We start from the raw sequence: 22,003 nt of genomic DNA, 5'->3' as shown, positions 1-22,003 counted from the left end.
TTCTTTTCCTATTAACCTGTACCTTGTGTTAAAACTGTTTTCCTTTTCAACCTTTTCTCAACTGTCCCTGTTGTGTCCCTTTGACCCTCAGATGCCCTCTTATTTCTTCTCTAAGGCAAGACCTCTCTTTCTCTCCTTTTCCAATCCTTTTTAAAGTGCAACCTCACCTCACATGGTTTTTCTCCGTATACCTCTTACCTTTTGTTTTCTCCTCTCTACTCGGTGCCATTTTATCACTGCTGGTTCCCCCCCCCCCCCCCCCCCCCCCCCTTTATTTTCTCTGCAATAGCCAATGCATTGAGTGAGAATGCAGAATTGTTTTCAACTCACCACAAGGCGTTCATAGTCAAGTAGGAATGGGTTTATTGTAACCACAGCAGTTCAGAGGGAGTGCACATTATCGTCCACACTTTGCATGGTCACACCCACAGCTGTTTTTCTCTTTTCTTGTCTTGTGGCTATGAAATAAAGCCGTAAAAGAGCGTCTTTATACCCTGGTTACGCTTTCAGAAGGAGTTGTGTGAATCGATGTTTTTGTTTTGCTGGAGGACTGCAGGGCACCTACTTGTGAGCAGTAGGCAGATTTCTCGTAAACATGATAAATCTTTGTATTGTAACTGCCTGCTTTAAATTCTTTAGATTCAATAAAGTACTTAGAACAATTTGCAGCGATTACAACATTCGATTTGAATAATCTTGGATGTTTTTAGTTTTTTGTGAGTTTTCTACAGCAGTATCTCCGGTTTGAGGGAATAGTGGGCTGTAGAAAATGATTTAATCTCATTTAACACCTCTCAACATTATGCCATTATGTGTTTACGCATTAGCATCACAGATGATCACAGATGGTCCCGCTGCGGGAGTCGTGCCAGCATCCTTCCTCTTAGCAACAATCAAACTGCATAAGAGCATGGCGCAGTTATGCTGCTAGTCCATATATTAATGGATAATATAGTCTTCACACCAGGTATTTACTGCCATCCTGTTCAGTCTTTGGCAGTGCATCCAGCCCCCCTACGTGGACGACCCATTCTTTTCCCCGCAGTGTCTCAAGGTCTGCTGGGAAAACAACAGTTGAAAAGCTGTAATTACTGCCTGAACGTCCCAGGCCAAAACGCATAATCCCCAGTCTGGAGCAGTGGAATGCAGAGCGAGCAGAGCTGAGCTCCCTGCTGTCTTTGATGTGAGGACTGGAGGGATCAGCACATAACGTTTGGTTTGGCCTGATTATGCCAGGGCCCTCATCCCCTCCTTCCTCTACTTTAGGAGTTTTTTTTTCCTCTCGCTACTGTGGTTGAAGAACTACAAATATGACGGCCTCATGCAGGGGGATTCTTGGGGTTGTGGTGCTTAGGGATGCTGGGATTTGTGTGCACTTTTGTAGGGATATGTGATGTTGGAATGAATTGCGACGCGCGGCGTCAATTGCGTGAGGGCTGAGCTTTACCGTGTCGCTCGACTTTGCTGTGCTCTGTGGTGGATCCTTGTGAGAGCCCACCAACCTCTGGCAATTTCATGCAACACAGTTTTATAGTATTTGAAACGACTTACAGAATCACACACCCCAGAAAGAAGAATTCTCTTTGCCCCTTCACCACACACACACTAAAAGACTCCTGTCACACACTGAAATGTAATAAAATGCACATTTGTTTTCGTGAGCATTTCTGTCTGAATTTTGCAAACCTTCTCACTGATTTGCACCAACACTCCCCTTCCTCCTTATTTGCCTCGTGCACATGCAGCCAAGACACGGACATCTCTAAACTTCTCTGCACATCTCACAGCTTCCACCTTCTTGTCCTCCAGGTGAAGTGCGATCAGTACTGGCCAACCCGGGGCACAGAGACCTACGGCCTCATTCAGGTCACTCTGCTGGACACAGTGGAGCTGGCTACCTACTCTGTCAGGACCTTCGCTCTTTACAAGGTAACATGCCATGTGCGCTGGACTGTAATGGGGTCAAGTTTGCATTGATTTGTTGAAAGATTCATGCAGGCTCGTATACGTGCTCGCGCTTGACGTCACAGTTGGTGATTGAAAGTGCAGTTGTTTGTATTGGACCCAACATGACAGGTTAGAATGTTTTTATGTTTTTCATACATTATTGATCTTCCCATTTAAAGAGGTTAATCACATCATAGATGCCCTTGTTGTCTTGTTTTTTCTGTTGTCTATAAAAAAGTGAATTTTGATCCATCGTGGATTAGTTTCTGAAATTGATCATTTGACAGGTTCACTAAACCAACAGTGCATTCATACAGTTTGTTCATATGTTAATGTAAGTGTGGCGATATTCTATATTTCTCTTCAACTCCAAGGTCCTCTACACAAAAGCGTTTTGAAAATAGTCTCGCCAAATTAGCTTTTTTATCAGTTTGCTTGAAACCACATGAAGCTATATGTGTTCCCCCGTTTGTTGCCTGTCCAGAGTGGCTCCAATGAGAAGCGTGAGGTTCGTCACTTCCAGTTCACAGCCTGGCCGGACCACGGGGTGCCCGAACACCCCACACCCTTCCTGGCCTTCCTTCGGAGGGTTAAGGCCTGCAACCCTCCAGATGCAGGACCCATGATCGTCCATTGCAGGTATGTGTGTTGTGTGTATGTGCTGACATTAGGAATCTGCTTGTTATTCTGTCTTGCATTTGGCAGCAGCATTTTCCGAAGCCCAGGAGTATGTGAAAAGAGCACTTGTATGAAATCATTCACAGGTCCAGAACTCAAATGAGATTGACCTGCTATTATGTAAACCCCAAACATCCCCACTGGCTTTTACACCAACATTCCTCCTTTAACAGCCTCCATCATCTCCAAGATTTAACAACAGCCGCCGCCACGCGGACCCTTCTTTTCTATAAGAAGCTTCCACTGTTGACTATTTACCATTTAAGCTGCTGGTAGTTCTGGGTTCATAAGTTTATATTCAAATGAGCCGCTGTGTGAGTGGCAGAAGGCTCAGGCATTGGTTAGAGAAGGATTCTGCAACTTGTCATTACCGTCTTGGCACAGTGTTGAGCTCAAGAGCTGGAATGAAGCAGCTATTTTCTCTCAGTAGGAAGCAAAGGAGAGGAGAAGATAGAGGGTACCAGAGGGAATATGGAAGAGAAGCTCTCGGGAGGAAGAATTAGTGTGGTATAGATGTAGAGGATGAGAGGGCAGGGGGGAAGAAAAAAGGGGGATTGAGACAATGATTGAGAGTTAGCAAGGGACCGGGAATTAGAGGAGAAGATACCGAACGTGCCGGAATAGAGAGAAGGTGAGGTCAAACTCAGGACACGGGGAATGGAAATGATGAATTAAAGAGAAGGAGAGGTGGGGAGAAAATGGAGTCTAAAAAAAACTGACAAATGTGAGAGTGAAAAAGTGGCGGGGATGGTGCGAGAGCGTTGGAAGGGTACTTAGAGAGAAGATAAAGTGGGTGGGGAGATGGAAGCGGGGGGGGGGGGGGGGGGTGAAGAGGTTGGCAGGAGAGGAGCTCTCCCTAATCTTCTGCAGCAGTCAGATGGAGTATCTAACAGGATTATCAGTCAAATTTAATTATCCCGGCCAAACTCCATCATAATGTGTCTTAACGTGTCAACCAGACTCTGGATCAAACAATGGACCCAATCTCATTCCACCTGAACAACACACACACTGTAGCGCTCGCACATACACACTGGTATTAATTTAACTATATAAAGAGATTTTGATTCATTTGCAGAAACTTGCGTGGTCAGGGGTTTTCACCATTTAGGCACCAGCACAGCAGAAATGTGAAGTGTTTGGGTGGGCAGCTTTCTGGATTGTATGTCGATAGGAGAGGAGATCTTCCTCATGCCGGTGAGACGGCAATGCTGACTCATCGCTGATGTCAATTTCAGGTCTTTTGTTGGAAATATTGCTGTCTGGCATCTTTGGGATATTTAATTGATTAAGGGACAGTATGTTAGAGCTTTTGCACACCGTGCACCAGTGCCAAGTTATAGCCAGGTTTGAGATCGCAGCACACACTCAGGGAAGAGATTTGTCCAATATTTCATACCCCAGGTTTCGTGAGAAAATCCCAACACCGTCTGTTTAACACTTTTTTTTACTTCATTGTCTATACACAGCGCTGGAGTGGGTCGCACAGGCTGCTTCATCGTGATCGACGCCATGGCGGAGCGTATCAAGCACGAGAAGGCCATCGACATCTATGGTCACGTCACACTGATGCGCTCCCAGAGGAACTACATGGTCCAAACGGAGGATCAGTACATCTTCATCCACGATGCACTGCTGGAGGCCGTGACCTGCGGGAACACCGAGGTCCCCGCCAGGAACCTGTTCTCCTACATCCAGAGGCTGACACAGATTGAACCGGGAGAGAATGTCACCGGCATGGAGCTGGAGTTCAAGGTGAGAATCATCCCCAGTGTCCCAACCGATTTATAACGCTTCATAAACCCAATTAATGATAATAAGATGACACTTCACTGGTCTCTGAAAGAGAGTCACCTCTTTCCTGCCCCTCACCACACAGGAGGTCAGACTTCAGCGGGTCAGCGATAGTTGACACTGCTGAAGTTGGTACTGGATTATTTAGTGCCTCACAGACACTTCTAAAGATGGTGTCTGAACCTAATGGGCCATCCTGCCCCCATAAAGAAAGTACAGTACATGGTCTCTTCAGTGGCTTGAAACAAATGAGACATCACATGTTAATTATGAAGCTGCTGAAGTGCTCATGGGTGAATATTGTTAGTTTGGAGCAGAATGAAGCTTCAGCTTTCTCACCTTGTTTCCAGTATTTAAACTAATCTAAACTAACATGCAGGATGTAAACATACACAAGAGTTTTATGGATCTTATGATCAAGGCTAATGCTTGGTTTACAGCATTCATTTCAACTAATAACTTCATCTGTCACAAACAGTGGCAACAACATATGTGTCCCAGTTGTGTTTTTTAGGCCCTGTCCCAATTCCTCTTCCTTGGCCCTACCCCTAGATATGAAGTGCCCTTCGCTGAGTGTCCCCCTCCACACGCAGCGACGGGGTAGAGGGCTAGAGAATCTTTCCCTTGGAATTTAGACACCACTCCCTGCATCATCAGCAGCAAACCAACATTATCAAGTGACAACGTTATCATATTAACAACCGTTATCAAGATGTTGGTCGGAACATCATCTTCAGAGCAACCGCCTCCTCAAGGACAAATCGGGCATATGAACCTGAAATTCTTGACCTTGACAGTAAATGAAAATCTCTCCCGGAGCTCTGAAAGATTGTTACAACTCCAGTCACCCTCTGAGAGTTTCATATAGTCATGTCGGATTGGTTGGATTTGAAATGGATTACGGGATTTCGCGTTTTGAATCCAAGGCCATAAGTATCGCAAAGGATCGTTAGCAGGAAAGTTTGAAGCGCAGAAAAGTCTGTCGGCTGGGAGGTTGCAGTTTAGAATAAAACCTTTGGGAAAGGTCATATTTTGGCGTTTTCAAACATATATTCAGCTGATCAGAATTCAAATTGAGAACGGACACGAATAGACAAGCGAAGAAGAGTGAGTGCCCAAGAGTGCTGTCGTTTTGATTTATTGTAGGTGTTTTTATTTTGTTTACTCTGATATTTACCACTTGCCAGCCACGTTCTCTGCTGACCTGTCTGCCTGCTCTGCTCTGGGTGAAATGAGAATCAGCTTTAACCATACAGGTATATATTGAAAGCAGGTGGCTTTAAATCTTTCCTGGAACGGTTCGTGTCTGCTCAGACGCTCAGTGGGCAAAGTAAACACAAAGCCACTCCGAGCAATCTACTTCATCCTATGCTCCTGCATTCCGGTCCTAATGGCGGTAGTCTCCCCAGAATGACAATGAACTGAACTGTTTGCTCAGCCTCATATTGATGTCAAACATATGCCAGGGTTGTCTCAGTCATCAGGTTTCATCTCACTGGAACAGCAGCCGGGGGCCGTCGTGGAGCGCCATCTGAAGCAGCACTTTCCACCTCCGTCAACAGAACACCAAACAGGATGGAATTTCTCAGAGGAGGAGCGGCGTCGCATCCCCTCAAATCAAATCACAGAACGTTGAAGCATGTGTGAGGGAAGAGAAAGAAGAAAGAGAGAGTGGCTCTGGCCGCTTTCGGTGAATCCGACACATGATGAAGATGCAGTGTTTCTGTTTCCTTTCACTCCACGTTTACTGGTTGGGTCTAAGAAGGCTGCCAACAGGGGATGATTTCATCCAAGCTACACAGATGGGGGGAAAAATAACAGCACGTATCAAAGCGGTGAGGAGGTTCGTGTTTGTCAGGCTTAATCGATAATCCTGCGTCAAATCCAAACCAAATGACGTGAAGAGTTACTATTGTTTACGTTGAAAACTGGTGTTCAGGGCATCCAGATGAACTGGTGACCGATGAACTGTGGGATGAAAATCCCACAGTAACCCTCGGTTACTGTGGGATTTTCCAGCTCGGTGTGTCTGCAAGAAAATGAGGCCCTGCCGTTTCTCCCACGGCGCTCCGGTAGCCACCGATGGTCGGGGCTCAGTTCCCGAGAGCCCGTTGTTTCCCCGTTGAGTCTGCGGTTCCCCTCTGTTGTTCTGCCTCAGACGTGTCATCCAATGGTCGAGTGTGAGAGAGAGTGTACAGCATGTGCTCACGTCTGCCTGTCTGCACATATCCATATGAACGTGTGTGTTCCAGGCTTTCCTTTTATTTTTTTTTATTTTTGCTGGTGCAGGATCAACTGTGGTTCACATATGTGCGTTGAGACAGAGTGGGGCCTTGTGGTTTCCTGTCCCCCAACTTTTGATTTTCTTCTTCCTTCTCTCGTCCATCTTATTATATTCCCTCTCTCATTCCCCACCACTGCCCTCATCCCCCTATATCGGGCCCTCTTTGTTTATTCAATTGAATATGTCTGGTTAAATATCCTCAGGGCTGCCGAGTCGAGCTGATTTTCTAATTTCAGTTGTCCGGTGCAAAAAACAAAAAACAAACCTTGTGCTGAATACATTTAAATGTATTCCCCTTTTTTCCATCCATTCTCTGTGTTTATTCGCTCTCAATAACTTCTCTGACTCATATCTTAGGATTTGTGAAAGATTCTGTTTGTCAGTCACGATGATATTATAAAAGGCTGTTTTCCTTCCAGCGTCTGGCCAGTGCCAAGGCCCACACATCACGGTTCGTGAGTGCCAACCTGCCATGCAACAAGTTCAAGAACCGGCTGGTGAACATCATGCCCTATGAGACCACGCGTGTGTGTCTGCAGCCAATCAGAGGAGTGGAGGGGTCCGACTACATCAACGCCAGCTTCATCGATGGATACAGGTCAGAGAAAATGATTCTGCGTGTAAATCTGCAGAATCTGTAGGCGAGGGACAAGTTTTTGGGGCTGGATTCCTTCTGGTGTCTGTTTCTAGTTTTACCGATCACGTTTGAGCAGGATTTGGTTGCCCGCAGATGAACAGTGCATCTGCATTCAACGGCAGATAGATGTTAATAGAGATTTGCCCCAACACCAAAACCCCCAAATAATCTTTTTTATGGTGAAAGGTTTGACTCCTGTGATAAAAGAAACTGGTTGGACTGTAAACAGTGTACGGTAGATGAAAAAGAGTCTGAATATCCACTGTCTACACTGGAAACCCCAACACATTGACCTTTGCCCCCAGAGGCTAATTCATCGTGGGACGATAGCTGGTGGAAAACTGAACTGAACTTCAGTTATTTTATAATAATAATAATAATAATAATGTCATGTTCATATATGCAGTGATCTATGTATTTGTGTGTGTGTAGGCAGCAGAGGGCCTATATAGCCACCCAAGGGCCCCTGGCTGAGACCACAGAGGACTACTGGAGGATGCTGTGGGAACACAACTCCACCATTGTTGTAATGTTAACCAAACTGAGAGAAATGGGACGGGTACGGATGCACACACACACACACACACACACACACACACACACACACACACACACACACACACACACACACACACACACACACACACACACACACACACACACTCACACCACTGTAATCACTATCCTGGAAAGTCTAGTAAAAATCTTTAAAACCCACACATTTATAAAACTCTGCAGCTTTTAAATAACAGATGAGGTTTCCAGTCACACCAACCCCAAATATCAAGATAGTGGTTTGGCACTTGATAACAGTATCAAGTTTTCCTAAACATATACTGTAACTTACCGTTTCACACAATATGTTGTAATTGGGACTCATTATTTTCCCATAACTGCTTTGAAGGACTGTGTGAAGTGCAGCCTGATCAGCAGCACTTTCACATTTGTTCCATTCCAGACTTTCCAGTAGCAGAAGTCCTTATGAGGAGAGAACTGGAGTGCACTTTGAAACACTACAAAGAAAAGAAACAGCACATGAAGCAATAAAAAATGCAGGAACACAGTAACGAGAGTGAGATAGTGGTGAGAGTAATATCTCATGAAGCTCGTATCTCATCTGTCGCAAGATTATCTTCCAGTGAATAATGAATTTCACAAGGCAGGGAGATGTTTTCGTGACCAAGTAGCTAGAAATGATTCTCCATTTACACTGGATCACAATGTGGAGATGCGAACTGAAGCCTCTGTGCTCCCCCCCCCCCCCCTGCAGGAGAAGTGTCACCAGTACTGGCCCGCTGAGCGCTCGGCCAGGTACCAGTACTTTGTGGTGGATCCCATGGCTGAGTACAACATGCCCCAGTACATCCTCCGAGAGTTCAAAGTGACCGATGCCAGGGTGAGTCCTCAGTTTGTGTTCATGTATCTGAGAGAGAGAGAGAGAGAGAGAGAGAGAGAGAGAGAGAGAGAGAGAGAGAGAGAGAGAGAGAGAGAGAGAGAGAGAGAGAGAGAGAGACGGTATCATTTGTACTGTTTCAATTTGAAAGAATAACACGTTTTCTCTCTTGTTCAGGATGGCCAATCACGGACGGTTCGTCAGTTCCAGTTCACTGATTGGCCAGAGCAAGGAGTGCCAAAGTCAGGGGAGGGATTCATTGATTTTATTGGCCAGGTGCATAAAACGAAAGAGCAGTTCGGCCAGGACGGGCCAATTACGGTGCACTGCAGGTAAGATGCATCCTTCATGTCCTTCGGGCTTTTTTCTGCAATAAATAGTAATTCAGTGTGTTTATGTCACATGGTAAAAGTGTCATGGCTCAGTGCACTGATCCAATCTACTGACCCTGAGGACCAAGTTCCATTTTTCAGGGCTAGTTATTTTCACCTACTTTGAAATTACACTTGAGACAAACTACGTCAACTTAAATGAATGTCACCTAAATAAGTGTCAGTGTTCTGTAGAGAGACAAAACATCAATCTTCAATCTGGAGGGTGGGCTCAGGTTTGAATAGGGGTTAGAACAGAGGGCTTTAGGGTTAGTTGTGGTGCTGACAGGAGCCACTAGCCTTCTGTGGGGCTCTACTAAAGAGAGATTAGTCAAAATCTGAAAAAATTGATTTTAGAAAAGCTTTTCTTCCGATTCAACAAAACATCACAATTTTGTAGATCCAGCACCATCAAAAGATTTTTCACTAGATGTGCACGGTGTTCCTATTATTTTAGGTTTTCTCCCTGCATCACAACCCACGAGATGAGAGTGCACCTTCTTGCATATGACTATTCGTGCTACAAATCTAGTTGTATCCACTTCTAAATATCTTCCCATCTGTCCACCAACAGCGCTGGAGTAGGAAGGACTGGTGTGTTCATCACCCTCAGCATCGTGCTGGAGAGGATGAGGTACGAGGGCGTGGTGGACATTTTCCAGACGGTCAAGATGCTGCGCACCCAGAGACCAGCCACCGTTCAGACAGAGGTGAGCTTTCCCACTGTTGTGATTATTTGCTCATGTTCTCTCGCTTAGTCTCAGCCTCCCTCTGCTCCAGTCTCTGCCTCTCACCGACCTGTTCTGCTTCCCTTCCAGGACCAGTACCAGTTCTGTTACCGGGCCAGTCTGGAGTACCTGGGAAGCTTCGATCACTATGCAACATAAACCCAGTGGCTCTCTCTCTCATGCCACATCCCACCTAGTGCACTTTTCTTAGGTCACGCGCAGCCTGAATTAATGCATTAGGCTGCGATGTTTCTTTGAAGATTTCGCCACCACATGCAGAGTGAAGGGGGACCATCGGCTTATCCCGTACCCAGAAACAGCACCTCTAACTGAGCCATAGCAACCCGCTTGACAAGGGTGTTTCCTTCCACCCTCAGCCCAAACACGCCGATCGGTCAGTCTGAAGACGCAACTTCAACCACTGTTCCAATCAGAATACTTGATCAGATCTAGATTTTTTGAATTCATTTCTGTGCTGTTGTGAGCACCCAGATCGCTTTACATTGTCCGGGTGTGGAACTCTGCACCTCGTCCACCACCAGTGTAGCATCACCAACTTGAAAACAGGACCCAGCTACGGTATTTAGCTGTCACAGCAAATGTTTTTGATTTTTCTATCGTGGGGACTGTCGTGAAGGAGACTGCAGATCCATTTAATGGACGCCTCGTGGACTGAAAGAACTGGGACTTTTGAGCACCAGAGAATTGCCAACAGGAAACTGGAAACACAGAGCACACAGTATTAAAAAGACCAAGGACACACATCCACAAAAAAAAAGACACAAAGAAGTGTTTTTTTTTTTTTTCTGTTTTATTTTGGAAACAGACTCATTTCCTGTGAATGAACAAGATGTTTCTATCATATAGTAATGAAAAAAACACCAGTTCAACCTTACGCGTCACGGTTTAAGATATGGGGAAATTGGAGAGAAGTTTAAAATGCATCATACCACAAAGTAAAACATTCATTTAGTTTTTTAGAAAAAATATGAATATGTGATTATCTTGTTTTCAAAAAAAAAAAAAACTGGGTATTCCTTATGGCACGTTCTGTTTTTTTGTTTTTACGGATGTATAACTTTGTCCCCACTGGCCATACAAAGGCAAAGTTTTGTGTGATCCAATGAGCTGAAGCGTCTTGTTTTCTTTTTAAACGTGATACAAACTGTTTTTCAAAGTGTACAATCAAATCTCGTGTGGAAAATGTTCACAGTACCACGACTAAACACCACCACTGAGTGTCACTCTCCTGTATTCTCCACCCACGCTCTCTTTGTTAAAAGACACGTATGTTCACACGCACACGCGGGACTCTCAGCCTCGCCTCTACGGGCTCCACGACGTCAGACACCCGAGAATGGCCGACCATTTCCCCTTTTTTGTTTGTTTGTTTCGAACTCCCAGGGGCGGCCCGCAGAGATCCAGTATTAACCCTGCTGCTACCAAGTCCTGACGAACGACCACCGCCACGTTGTTCCGCGTGCACGCCAAGAGAAAGCCCGATAGAACACACGTATGGAGAGTATGCACAGAACGCAAAATATATATATAAAAAAAAATATTTATGTGTCCAAATAAGCTTCACAAAGATTTTTTCAAACAGGGCGTGAGGAAAGGATGTAGAAGAGGGTGGGACGTGTGGGGGGGAGGGGGGTCATCGAAAAAAAATAACTTTTCTCACCGGAATGCTCACGTATGACTTTTCTCTGTCTGATTCAGTGTGCAATAAGTAGATGTATTATATATATATATTTTTGTGTGGAGTCACTAACAGCAAGTTATATATGCCATCACGATGATGGTGCAACATTTTTCCAGACACGCAGATGTTAGGCTCCATGAGGCTCCCACCACCATTTTTACGCGTCCGCCCCAGGAAAACGACCCTCTGACCTCTCGAGGAAGTAGATCTCGCGTCCCACGCCACAACTCCAGTAGACGACGTCATCCTTCTGTGTGTCAAGGCAACCAATGAATGATCAAACTCTTACTTCAAACAGCATCTAATACGTATTTTTGATTTTAGATTTCTAGTGCCTTATATTACACGCCTATTTTGATAAAGTTTCTTTCAAGGTTTTTTTTTTTGGTGTATTTTATGTGCGTATGCTTGTGAACTGAATGTCTGTGTTATGATTTGGTTACGTTAACGGTATGTGAAAAGTATCTTGTGCTGGGTTGTTTTGGGCTGTGAAACTTTGTACGGGGAGGCTCCGTGTCGGCTGGATCAATAACTCTGAACCCAGCAACTGCATCATCGTATAAAGAAATAAATCTTGAATCAAAATCAACTATGGGCAAAAAATATATATAATTTCAAAATAGGTTGGATGGATCATTTTTGGACGGATAATAAAGTTGACAGCTTTCCATCTTCTCCACCTGGGACTCTTGTGTACATATCTTTCATGGAGAACGTCTGCCATGAAACTTTGGTGCCGAGCGTGAGCGGACACTGACTCAGCTAACATAGAAATCGAAATAAAGCCAAAACAGCCGTGGCTTTTTAAAAAAAATGTCAAATTGAAGTTAACGGCAAAAAAATGTAACCCCGAGCCGACACGCTTTCACCTGGAATCAGTCCAAGCGTCTCGTCTGTGTTCTGTTCTTACGATGTCTTCAGTTAAATATATTTATTTTCCATTTTTAACGACAAGAGGCTGAGAGACATTCAGGTACTACATCTCCAACAACATCTACATCACCATTTATTTGACCTTGTTTTTTTTGTATCTCCATTAATGCTTAACAGTATAAGGGATCGTCAACGGTTTTCCACCCACTTTCAGTAAACCCTGTCGTCGTTTTTTTTTCTGTATGCATGGTACCACTTTTGAGATGCCCCCTTTGGTCACACCTGTTACGGGAAGACTTGCACTTTCTCTCTTTGTACTATGCACTAATACTCGTAATCCTATTATCTCTAATAGCCCCCCTCCCTCCCCCCAATCCACACCAAAAGGAGTTTTACTTGAACTCAAGTCAAGACGGACCCTGTAATGCTCACATGGTTGTGTATATGTAAATAACACAGAACACAGAGAGTAATTAAGATTGTTAAATATATGCATTAATAGATATTAAATAAATAAATGATTATGAGAGTGAATTCAATATTATCAGATATAATAGAGAGTGATATAATAAAAGGATGCACCTGAAGTCACAGTTTTATGGCACAGCAGTGTGGCAATACATCATGTCGTGGATTTATTGACAAGTCTCACACAAAGTGTTCTATTTTACCCCCAATGTATCATGTAGATGGATAAAACTGGAGTTTATAAATTGTATAAAAATGAAAATATGGTGTGTTACTTGGATCAGTTTCCTCCAAATTGGTCTGTAAATGTAAACTTTTTTTGTTTTTTGTTTCGTTTTCTTGCTCCGAGTCAACAAGTGCTTTTTATTTTCTTACATTGGTTCTCGGAGCGCGTGAAAACCGGAAAACAGGTCTGTATGGATTTCTGTTCTTTGTCGACACAAGTTTCATTTGTTACAAATAAACTCAAGTGAAATAATCGCTGCTGCTGTCGATCTGTGTATTTGCTGGGTGTGCGGCTCAAACTCAGACCTACTACGTCTTCTACATGATGAGGCACTTTTAATGTTTTATGTAAAATACCAGAAACCATAAAAAATATAAAAACAGAAAATAAGAATTAAATTATCCTCATTTGTTGTTTTTTACTTGCAGTTTCTGTCACTGGCTTCTTTTGTATGTTTGGTAACTTTTTTGTAACTGAACTGTGACTCTGCAGAGCACAAACCTCCATCAAGGCCCAACAGTCCCCTTTCTGAAACCACATTTAAATTCACTAGATCCAGATTTCTATTTAGATCTGCATCTAATCTCACACTCAGAAATATCAGTCCCCTAAACATGACACAATTTTTTCTTCAAGATCCATAAATTATTCTCAGAGAGATTAAGGGAAATGTTGAAAATCGCAAAGTTAATGAAAATTCATGGATTCAACACTTGATCCTGATGCTCACTAGAATTTAAAAGGTTCTTTCCTGACACGATCCGCATCCTTCCATCGAGTTACATGATAATCCGTCCAGGATTTTTCTTCTGTTTTCAGACAACCAGTTAAAACTCTTCCATTATAAGATAACATGAAGCTCAGCCTTAGCCCACATGTGCTAATCTCTGCTTTTATAGGCATTTCTGGGCCCAGATGAGCCGCAGCTCAGGGATCTCCAGTCCACATTATTCCACAGCAGCTCCCACTGAGAGAAGTTGAGTCACTTCTGACAGCTCAGCCTGACGAGCCGAGCCCGATACATCGTAAAAAAGCTGCTCTATAGATAGACAAGCTTTTTTTTAATGGCACTCTTGGGTCATACATCACATTCTTCTCCCCCACTATCGTGGTAAAATGCTAAAATAACGACATTTTCTCGGAATTTAGTCTTATTATTTTTCACGCAGCATCTTAGTTTTTTTTCTGTCTGATCAGCTTTCCAGCCTCACAATGCAGCAAACTTTTATTCTTGTTAAATCCATAATGGGGAGGCAGGTTCACACGACTACAGTGAGGGGAGAGCTGCGACCGAAAGGAATGAAGGAGCAAACTCACTGTTCAGGCAGAGTCAATTATTTCCCAGTGTCTGTACCATGTTGTCGAGAGGCTGTTCTGCTCCTGAGCTCCAGGCGGAACATTTGTGATCAGTCTTCTCGCTGCAGCCTCTGACGCTCCGGTTCATTTGCCCCGTTCGCTCAGTTTTTAGGAATTTAAGATTTCCTCTCTGATGGGATGCTCCGAAAGATTCCTTTGGCCTTCTAGAGACCATTTGACTTTCTGGTGCAAAATGTTTTATTAAAGCACCAGCATGTGAAGTCAATCCCTTTAAAGGTTCAGTGTGTAGAATTAAGTGACATCTAGTGGTGAAGTTGCATGTTGCAGCTGGATACCCCTCACCTCACCCTCCCCTTCCAAACATGAAAGAGAACCTGTAGTGGCCTTCAGTCGTCATAAAAACTCAAAAGGTGTTTAGTTTGTCCAGTCTGGGCTACTGTAAAAAACATGGTGGCCTCCGTAGAGATTACCCGCTCCAGATGTAAATATAAAGTATTTAATTATAAAGGACCCATTCTAGGGTAAAGAAAACAATGAGTCTTACAAACACACTAGTGAAAAGGTCCATAGGATTATTTTATATTCAATTTCTGCCAATAGATCCCTTTCACCTAAATCTTACACACTGAACCTTAAGAGCCAAATATGAGCCTTTCACAGACAAAGCAGTATTGAGGTTTTAAACTTGTATTTAAAACCTCAATACCAATAACTTTAATATATCAAGCCTCGATTAAATTTATTTGGCACTTTGTCTTAAGGGTTCGATAACGACATCTGAGAAATCATTGCTTATTTTTTCACATAGAAATATATATATATCGGCCGGTATATCATTTTTTTACTGTCTATTATCAGTATTGGCCAAAATAAATATCGGTTATTATTTTTGCTCTGTATTTTTAAGCTATGACTCAAAGGTTCAGTGTGTAGAATTTAGTGACATCTAGTGGTGAAGTTGAATGTTGCAGCTGAAAAACCCATTGGTAGCCTTCAGTTGTCATAAAAACTCTAAAGGTGTTTAGTTTGTCCAGTCTGGGCTACTGTAAAAAATATGGCGGCCTCCGTAGAGTGGACCCGTTCCCTATGTAAATATAGGGAAATATAAAGGGCCCATTCTAGGGTAAAGAAAACTACAATTCATACAATGTAGATGAAACACAGTTATATCACATAATATATCTTTATAAGTCAAAGCAAAGGACTCGTGCTTACAAGAGTCAAGAACCACATATCCTTGTGCAACTGATTTGACTTTTAGTTCTAAACCACAAAGTCTATGTTTGTGAGGCTGAGCCGTTGGTGCTGATCCTTTACTGCACTTAAAGGAAAGTCATGTCAGGACAGAGGTAGTGAGACAAGAGGTCGACAGAGCAGAGTAGTACAACGTACCAACACCCTATCTCAGAAAGCTACAGAAATTGAAAACAGCTCTTTCTTGGCCCAAACCTTCCACCAAGTTCCAATAAAATCGGTTCAGTAGTTTTGGCGACAGACAAAAACCATCAGCGATGAAAACATAACCTACTGGGCAGAGGTTAACAACCATGAAGCTCTCCTCTCCTAACTAATGATGGTAATTGCCTGATGCATGAATAAATGCACTAAATAGGTGAAACTGCAGTGGTTGGGGGTGCACGACTCAATCCAGATGCATTTAAGAAACAATTCAACATCCAAAGTCTTCATTTCTATTGAATTCATTTTCTATTCACACCGTCAGAGTGCTGGAACAAAGCTCCCACGTACAACTGGGAGATTTCCTGAACTCTGAAAGATGTTTTTTGTCAAGGTTTAGATGTTAGCCACTAAAAGAACAGAGAGAACTGCAGAGGTAGCGTGACTGCAGTCTCAACACAAAGAGTTGGTAAAAATAAAAATAAATGTCTCCGTTTTTTTCTGGCTTTTTCATTGCACATGAATTTCTTTGGTTTCACAAAGAGCCACGAAGATCCAAGTTTCGGGCTGACACGTGGTTTCCAAGGGAGTACAAACTTTTCCGATGCCTCCTAAACGACACCTCGCTTCTGTTCTGCTTCGCTCCTCAGGATCCGCTCGGAGAAGAATCTGCTGGGAACACGCCGCTCCACATGGTGTAGCACGAGGCAGACAGGGCTGGTCACTCAGTTCAGAGAAACACTCATTAAACCTACATCACCTCTTACTTTAAAGCATCTAGTTCTTGCCCCTGTAAGTTAAACGTGGAGTTTTTTAATCTATTGACATTTATTTAAACCTTGCCTCACCAAATCGTCAATGCGTTCATCTTTATACACTAGAACCCCTAAAAATATAAATGTATATCCAAGAGATAAAAGTACCCTGAATAAAATTTGTTTTACTAGCAAAACAATAAATGCAATGATATATTTATATTATATATATCTTTTGTGCATGAAGTTCTGTGAATGAAGAAATATACATGCAAATCAGTGTATTGCATATTTTTGTATAACAAACATTTAAAGTGTTCGATATTAAAAAATGTTTTCTCATTCTTTCGTTAATATCATCAAATGTTGCTGTTGCAATTACCATCTTTTTGTGTTTATATATATTACACACATATATAAATTTGGCGGATGCATGCCCTCAACATAGTTCCAATAGCACTTGATGAAATTTACTTAAAAGACAATTTAATAAAAAAACAAATGTAATTTTTTATTGTTTTCCTTACAGCAGTTGGCAATAGTTTAACTATAGCAAGCCCAAAAATAAATACAAATTTTAAATTATTCACAATGTGTTTCATTCAACAGAGCAACAGTAGCATTTCACATTAGTAGAGCACAAACTCCAACACACAGGCATGGCTTCCTGTCTTTTACCTCAGCCTGTGATTGACATGGCGTCAATTCATTTTTTTGTTTGTTATTTTATACTGTAATAACTTATTTTCAATGTCACATAACACACTCTGTATTTTCCCGTGTGAATTATAAAAACACACATGCAGAGAGGAAGCCATTGTTATGTGATTGGATTCGTCCCGGCAGAAGCAGTTTAGAGACAATGTTTAACATGCGGGGGTGAAACATTAAGACATTAGGAAAATACTACAAGCAAAGTGCATAAATATTCAAAACCAATGCTGGAAATAACAGACCCCTAAAAAGCTACCTTAGGCAAGCCATTTAGAAAAATCTCACTTTTTGAATTTTTCATGTACAAAGAAAAAAGGTTTTGCTATTTCAAAAAAAGGGTGATGTGACAATTGTTCAGTCACATTTATTTTCCCTGACAAGATGTGAAAGCACTGAGTAACCGAGGCAACAAAGTGCTCCGTTAGCCCATTTCACAGGAGCCCAGCTGTCCAATCAGAAACCGTCTACAGTCCATCAAACCCCCCCTTTGCAACCACTTATGTATATTATACAATTTAACGTCCATCTAACCCAGATCAGCCGCTCCCAACCGCTGTGCCACCTCATCTATTCACAGAAGTCAAAAGATCCAAAAACACACAAGCATACTCGCAACATACACTCACAAACATCCTCGCCTATACATCCACTGCTGATTCAGTGCATTCGTTTGATCCTCGTCTATGACTTCATTTCCCTTTGTGGGTGCGCTGCTCCCATGTGCTTTTGGAAGTCGTGCGAAGACCCGGCAGAGCCACAAAGTCTTTCTGGAAGCGTGAATTGGGTGTTCGCTGTCGTTTCCTCTCCGCCTGCGTGGTGAAGAAAGCGTCTTGGAATCGCATACTTGAGGCCGTGGACTGTTGAGAGGGAGACAACAGAGCAACTATGAGTAAAGAAGAAAACGTTCAAGGTGGCAAAGACAATTTTTTACTTTCATCATAAAAACTCAAAGGTGTTTAGTTTGTCCAGTCTGGGCTACTGTAAAAAACATGGAGGCCTCCGTAGAGTGGACCCCCTCCAGATGTTAATATAAAGTATTTAAATATAAAAGGGCCCATTCTAGGATAAAGAAAACAACAATTTGTACAATTTAGATGAAACACACTAGTGAAAACATCACTAGGATTATTTTATACACAATAGACCCCTTTCACCTAAATCTTACACACTGGACCTTTTCAGTACACATGTAAGCAGTGGTAGTGTCGGAAAACACAGAATTTACACAACAGGGTCAGCAACACAACAGTAATTGATTATCCATGTTGCCGAGGCGTGGTTGATTTCTTCCTGAAGGGGGTCATGTGATATGAGCCTAACAAATCAGCGAAGGCTTTGTCGAGACCAAAAAGACCCAATCAGCAAGTGGTTACGAGCGTCTGTCATTGTTTACAAACATCTCCATTTCAGCCCGTCTTGACTCATATGCTGTCTTTGTTTTCAAACTAAAGCAGAGTTTCTCAAATTCTCTGTTAAAACTGAAGTTGTGTAGCAGAGTTTATGCGTTTTGACACAAATGTAGTCGTGTGGATGTAGCCTAACTCGAGTTTTGTGTGTTGCTCATCAAGTCTAATACTTACAAGTCTACGTTTCACCTTTTTAGGCAGGTCTTCGTCTACAGTGTAGACATCTTCTCTCTTTGCCAGCACCTGAGATCCATCCTCAAACTCCACCTGAGACAACAGGGAAATATTCAGCACTTTACATGCAGTTTAAATAAATGCTCTTCAATTTGACTTCACTCATGCAGACTTAAAATTTAGAGGAATTTATGTCCAATTCTATAGTTTCAGGTAGATTTTCTTTTTCTTTTAGCAATAAGCTCAACAACAGTGATGACAAAATGTGTTTTAGCCCTGGGGGTTTTCCTCTCAGGCAGCGTGTTGATGGAGTTTGTTGGGGCTGCATGAAGCCTAGAACGAGACCGGCAGACACTCCTGTGGCCTGAGAGAAGTGCTGCAATGTTTTTCTGCTCGTTTTTCAGTTTAAAAAAAGAATTCATCTATTTTTACTTACAATTAATAATCTCCTAAGAGGATGCTACAATTGAAAATAGGTCAAGGATACGGCGGAGATAAAATATTCTTTTGAGTTTAAGTTGAACATGAATTTGAGCAGAGTTGGTGCATTAACATTTCCAATGTTTACACAGCATTTCCAATGTTTGGTTTTCATACTACCTTCATTATGGAAAATAAGATAACTAGTTCCATAATAATGTTGGTTAATGATAACTTTTTCGGGAAAATGTAAAAGAGGAAAACTGTCTCAACGTTTTTCAGGTCTACTTCAATGAAACAAACATCAAACAGAAGCCTTTTTGTGAACCTCTGCTCTCACACAAACGTTACCAGCTCGAGAAATGTAAAGTTTTGGGTGTCAGGTAGATCTGAAGGTAAAACTAAACTTCAAACCTCAACACACCATGATAATTCAAAGTTCTCATTCAGCCTTTTTTCTAAAATCGGACCCATCTTATTCTCGGTTTGTGTGCGTCACAGAGGCATTTGCGCATAACTAATGGTTGACGCCCAGCTCAACTGGATAAAGCTTTAAGTGGAAGCTGCATGACTCTTTGCTTAGTGAATATTTCAGTGAGTTTGAATAATGCAGATTGTCGCCACCTTCTCATCCTCCTCTCGCTCTCTGCATCTCTCTTTCTCTCCCCATCGGCCTTCACGCTCTCTGAATAGACTTCTGCCTCCTTTATTAGTCTTTTCATCCTCCCATCATCTTCCATCTCCTCTTGTTTTGCCGCCGTGACTACAGCACCTCCCTCAGTCTGTCTCAAGTGTCTTCTTTTCTCTCTCTCCCTTCACCGCTCTGCACACGGGCCCGTGGACCTTAAAAACGTCAGCCGAGTCACGACGATTCGGATGCCGAGGGAGTTCAACCAGTTTTTTGCTTTGACCTACATCCGAGCTCGCAACTTTATTCAGCACTTACAGAGGGAAAAGATTGAATCTGCACAATTGTGTCGTGTCCATCATCTCCTCCTCTCACACATAACCCGCTGTCATGGTTGCCTAAGTGCGTGCCTGTGTACCTGGTACATGTAGGAGACGTTGGATCCCAGGTATTTGGCGCCATAGAAGAGCCCATCAGGCCACTTCACTTGGACAGCTTCTCCCACTTCAGGAGGCCCCAGGTTCACACAGTCTCTGCTCTGAAAATGCAGAAAGAAGGACTATTGGTTGTGTAAAGTGGCTGAGTGTTTGTCAGAATGTCTGCAGGAAGAGAGGAGAACGGGAACATAATTCACGGTGGGTGGTTTGATGTTGAAAAGAGCTCTTTTCAGTGATAGGATTACTGTTGAACTCGATTCAGACAGCCTGTCTATCCCGCTGGTAAAAACGACAGGGAGCTTTGATAAGACCAGCAGACAAATTACTTCCCAAACACAGAAAAACTCTGAACAATCCAAATGCTCAGTCTTTCTAAAATGCTGCAAAAAGCAGCCCAATTTTCCAAGAAACAATAAACAAAATGGTAGGCATTTAAAAATGTATCTTACACTTTTCTGTAAGAAAAACAATGCAGGAGAAAAGTCACAAATATAAGCTATGTGTCCTGTTACAGGGGGAATATCAGAAGATCAGTCTGTCGCCGGTCTACAAATAAGGAATGTGCAGCATCTTGTTCAGTTCTACTTTAGTATAAGTTTCCCAAATAACGAATTACTGGGCTCATCGGCACCGCATTATCAGAAAAGACCGTTTTAGAAACTAAGTCTATTATGAAGAAAGAACCACACAGACTTGGAGGAAACTGCCTCTTTTGTGGAGGAGATGTTTGGTAGCGGTTGAGTGTTTATCTTTGGTTGTATCAACGTATTATTCAGAGGGGTTTCATAGTTTCACAATGAGATTGGTTCAAGATTTTGGATCGAGAAGGAGTCAAACTCCGGAGAGCACAGGGTTTCCTTGCCTCTTATTTCCTTGAAAAGTTTTGTATTTTCTTCTCATTAAACGACTTTATTCTTGTAATACTTTGAATTTTTCCAATAATATTATGACTTATTCTTGTTCTATAATGATTTCTTTCTCATTATTTTACAACTTTTTTCTCGTAGTGTTATGACTTAATTCACAAAATCTGATTTTTTTTCCTCTTCAACATGGCACTAATCTGTCGTAGCAAATTTCTAAACACACGTATAACATCTTTTTCAGTATTTAGGATATAAAATAGTCATAACCATTAAGCCCAGATAAACTAAACGATTTAGTCAGACTTTATAATTTGGAGGAGAATTATTTTAATTGTTTTATTTATGAGTTTTAAAGTCATAAAGAGATGCTGAACATCTGAAGGAAATGGGGTCAATTACTGTGGAGAATCAGGACTGGATGTAAATTAGTGGAATTTCCTCAATAATACTCAGTAACACACACTGGAGTGTGCTGATGTGTTTGTCACGGCTACTTATCTTTAACAGTGTCAAGGCAGCCAAGTGAGACTCGGTCATTACTGAATTTCAACTCCTCAAGCACAGTCATGTTAGGAATTATTTGCTGCTTCCATGACAACTCAGCAGTCCTCCCATACTCTTAGTTTGAATGGCCTTTTAAGAAATCCATGTTGTTTCACTGTGCCAGCAGACAGATTTAGAGAAACGAGGCTTTGCAGCTGCACAACTTAAAAGATGTTAAAAATAATGGTAATAACTAATCCCTCATGCAATGACCCTTTGAGAACCATAAGAAAATCTCTAAAAA

The 22,003-nt window shown here is 42.3% G+C and overlaps 2 protein-coding genes across 3 annotated transcripts in view; one reads left to right on the top strand and one right to left on the bottom strand.

Moving 5' to 3' along the window:
• ptprdb (protein tyrosine phosphatase receptor type Db) overlaps positions 1-13,355 on the top strand; it is a 154,556-nt gene extending 141,201 nt beyond the window's left edge. The window contains 9 exon segments of the mRNA XM_034596202.1: positions 1,810-1,929; positions 2,432-2,586; positions 4,095-4,380; positions 7,123-7,301; positions 7,773-7,899; positions 8,611-8,736; positions 8,911-9,065; positions 9,679-9,814; positions 9,923-13,355. Coding sequence (XP_034452093.1) covers positions 1,810-1,929; positions 2,432-2,586; positions 4,095-4,380; positions 7,123-7,301; positions 7,773-7,899; positions 8,611-8,736; positions 8,911-9,065; positions 9,679-9,814; positions 9,923-9,991 — 1,353 coding nt within the window. The 3' untranslated portion in view covers positions 9,992-13,355.
• A 3,713-nt stretch (positions 13,356-17,068) lies between these two features.
• kdm4c (lysine (K)-specific demethylase 4C) overlaps positions 17,069-22,003 on the bottom strand; it is a 31,676-nt gene continuing 26,741 nt past the window's right edge. Inside the window, exons 20-22 of one of the 2 annotated variants that reach the window (XM_034596181.1) lie at positions 20,332-20,451; positions 18,866-18,958; positions 17,069-18,142 (exon numbers count right to left, since the gene is read on the bottom strand). In XM_034596181.1, coding sequence (XP_034452072.1) covers positions 17,975-18,142; positions 18,866-18,958; positions 20,332-20,451 — 381 coding nt within the window. In that variant the 3' untranslated portion in view covers positions 17,069-17,974. The remainder of the gene's footprint in view (positions 18,143-18,865; positions 18,959-20,331; positions 20,452-22,003) is intronic. The other variant, XM_034596189.1, reaches the window with a different exon arrangement.

Source organism: Hippoglossus hippoglossus, chromosome 1 (genome assembly GCF_009819705.1).
Source record: "Hippoglossus hippoglossus isolate fHipHip1 chromosome 1, fHipHip1.pri, whole genome shotgun sequence".
Classification (NCBI taxonomy): domain Eukaryota; kingdom Metazoa; phylum Chordata; class Actinopteri; order Pleuronectiformes; family Pleuronectidae; genus Hippoglossus; species Hippoglossus hippoglossus.
This window is presented reverse-complemented; position numbering and strand designations above follow the sequence as displayed.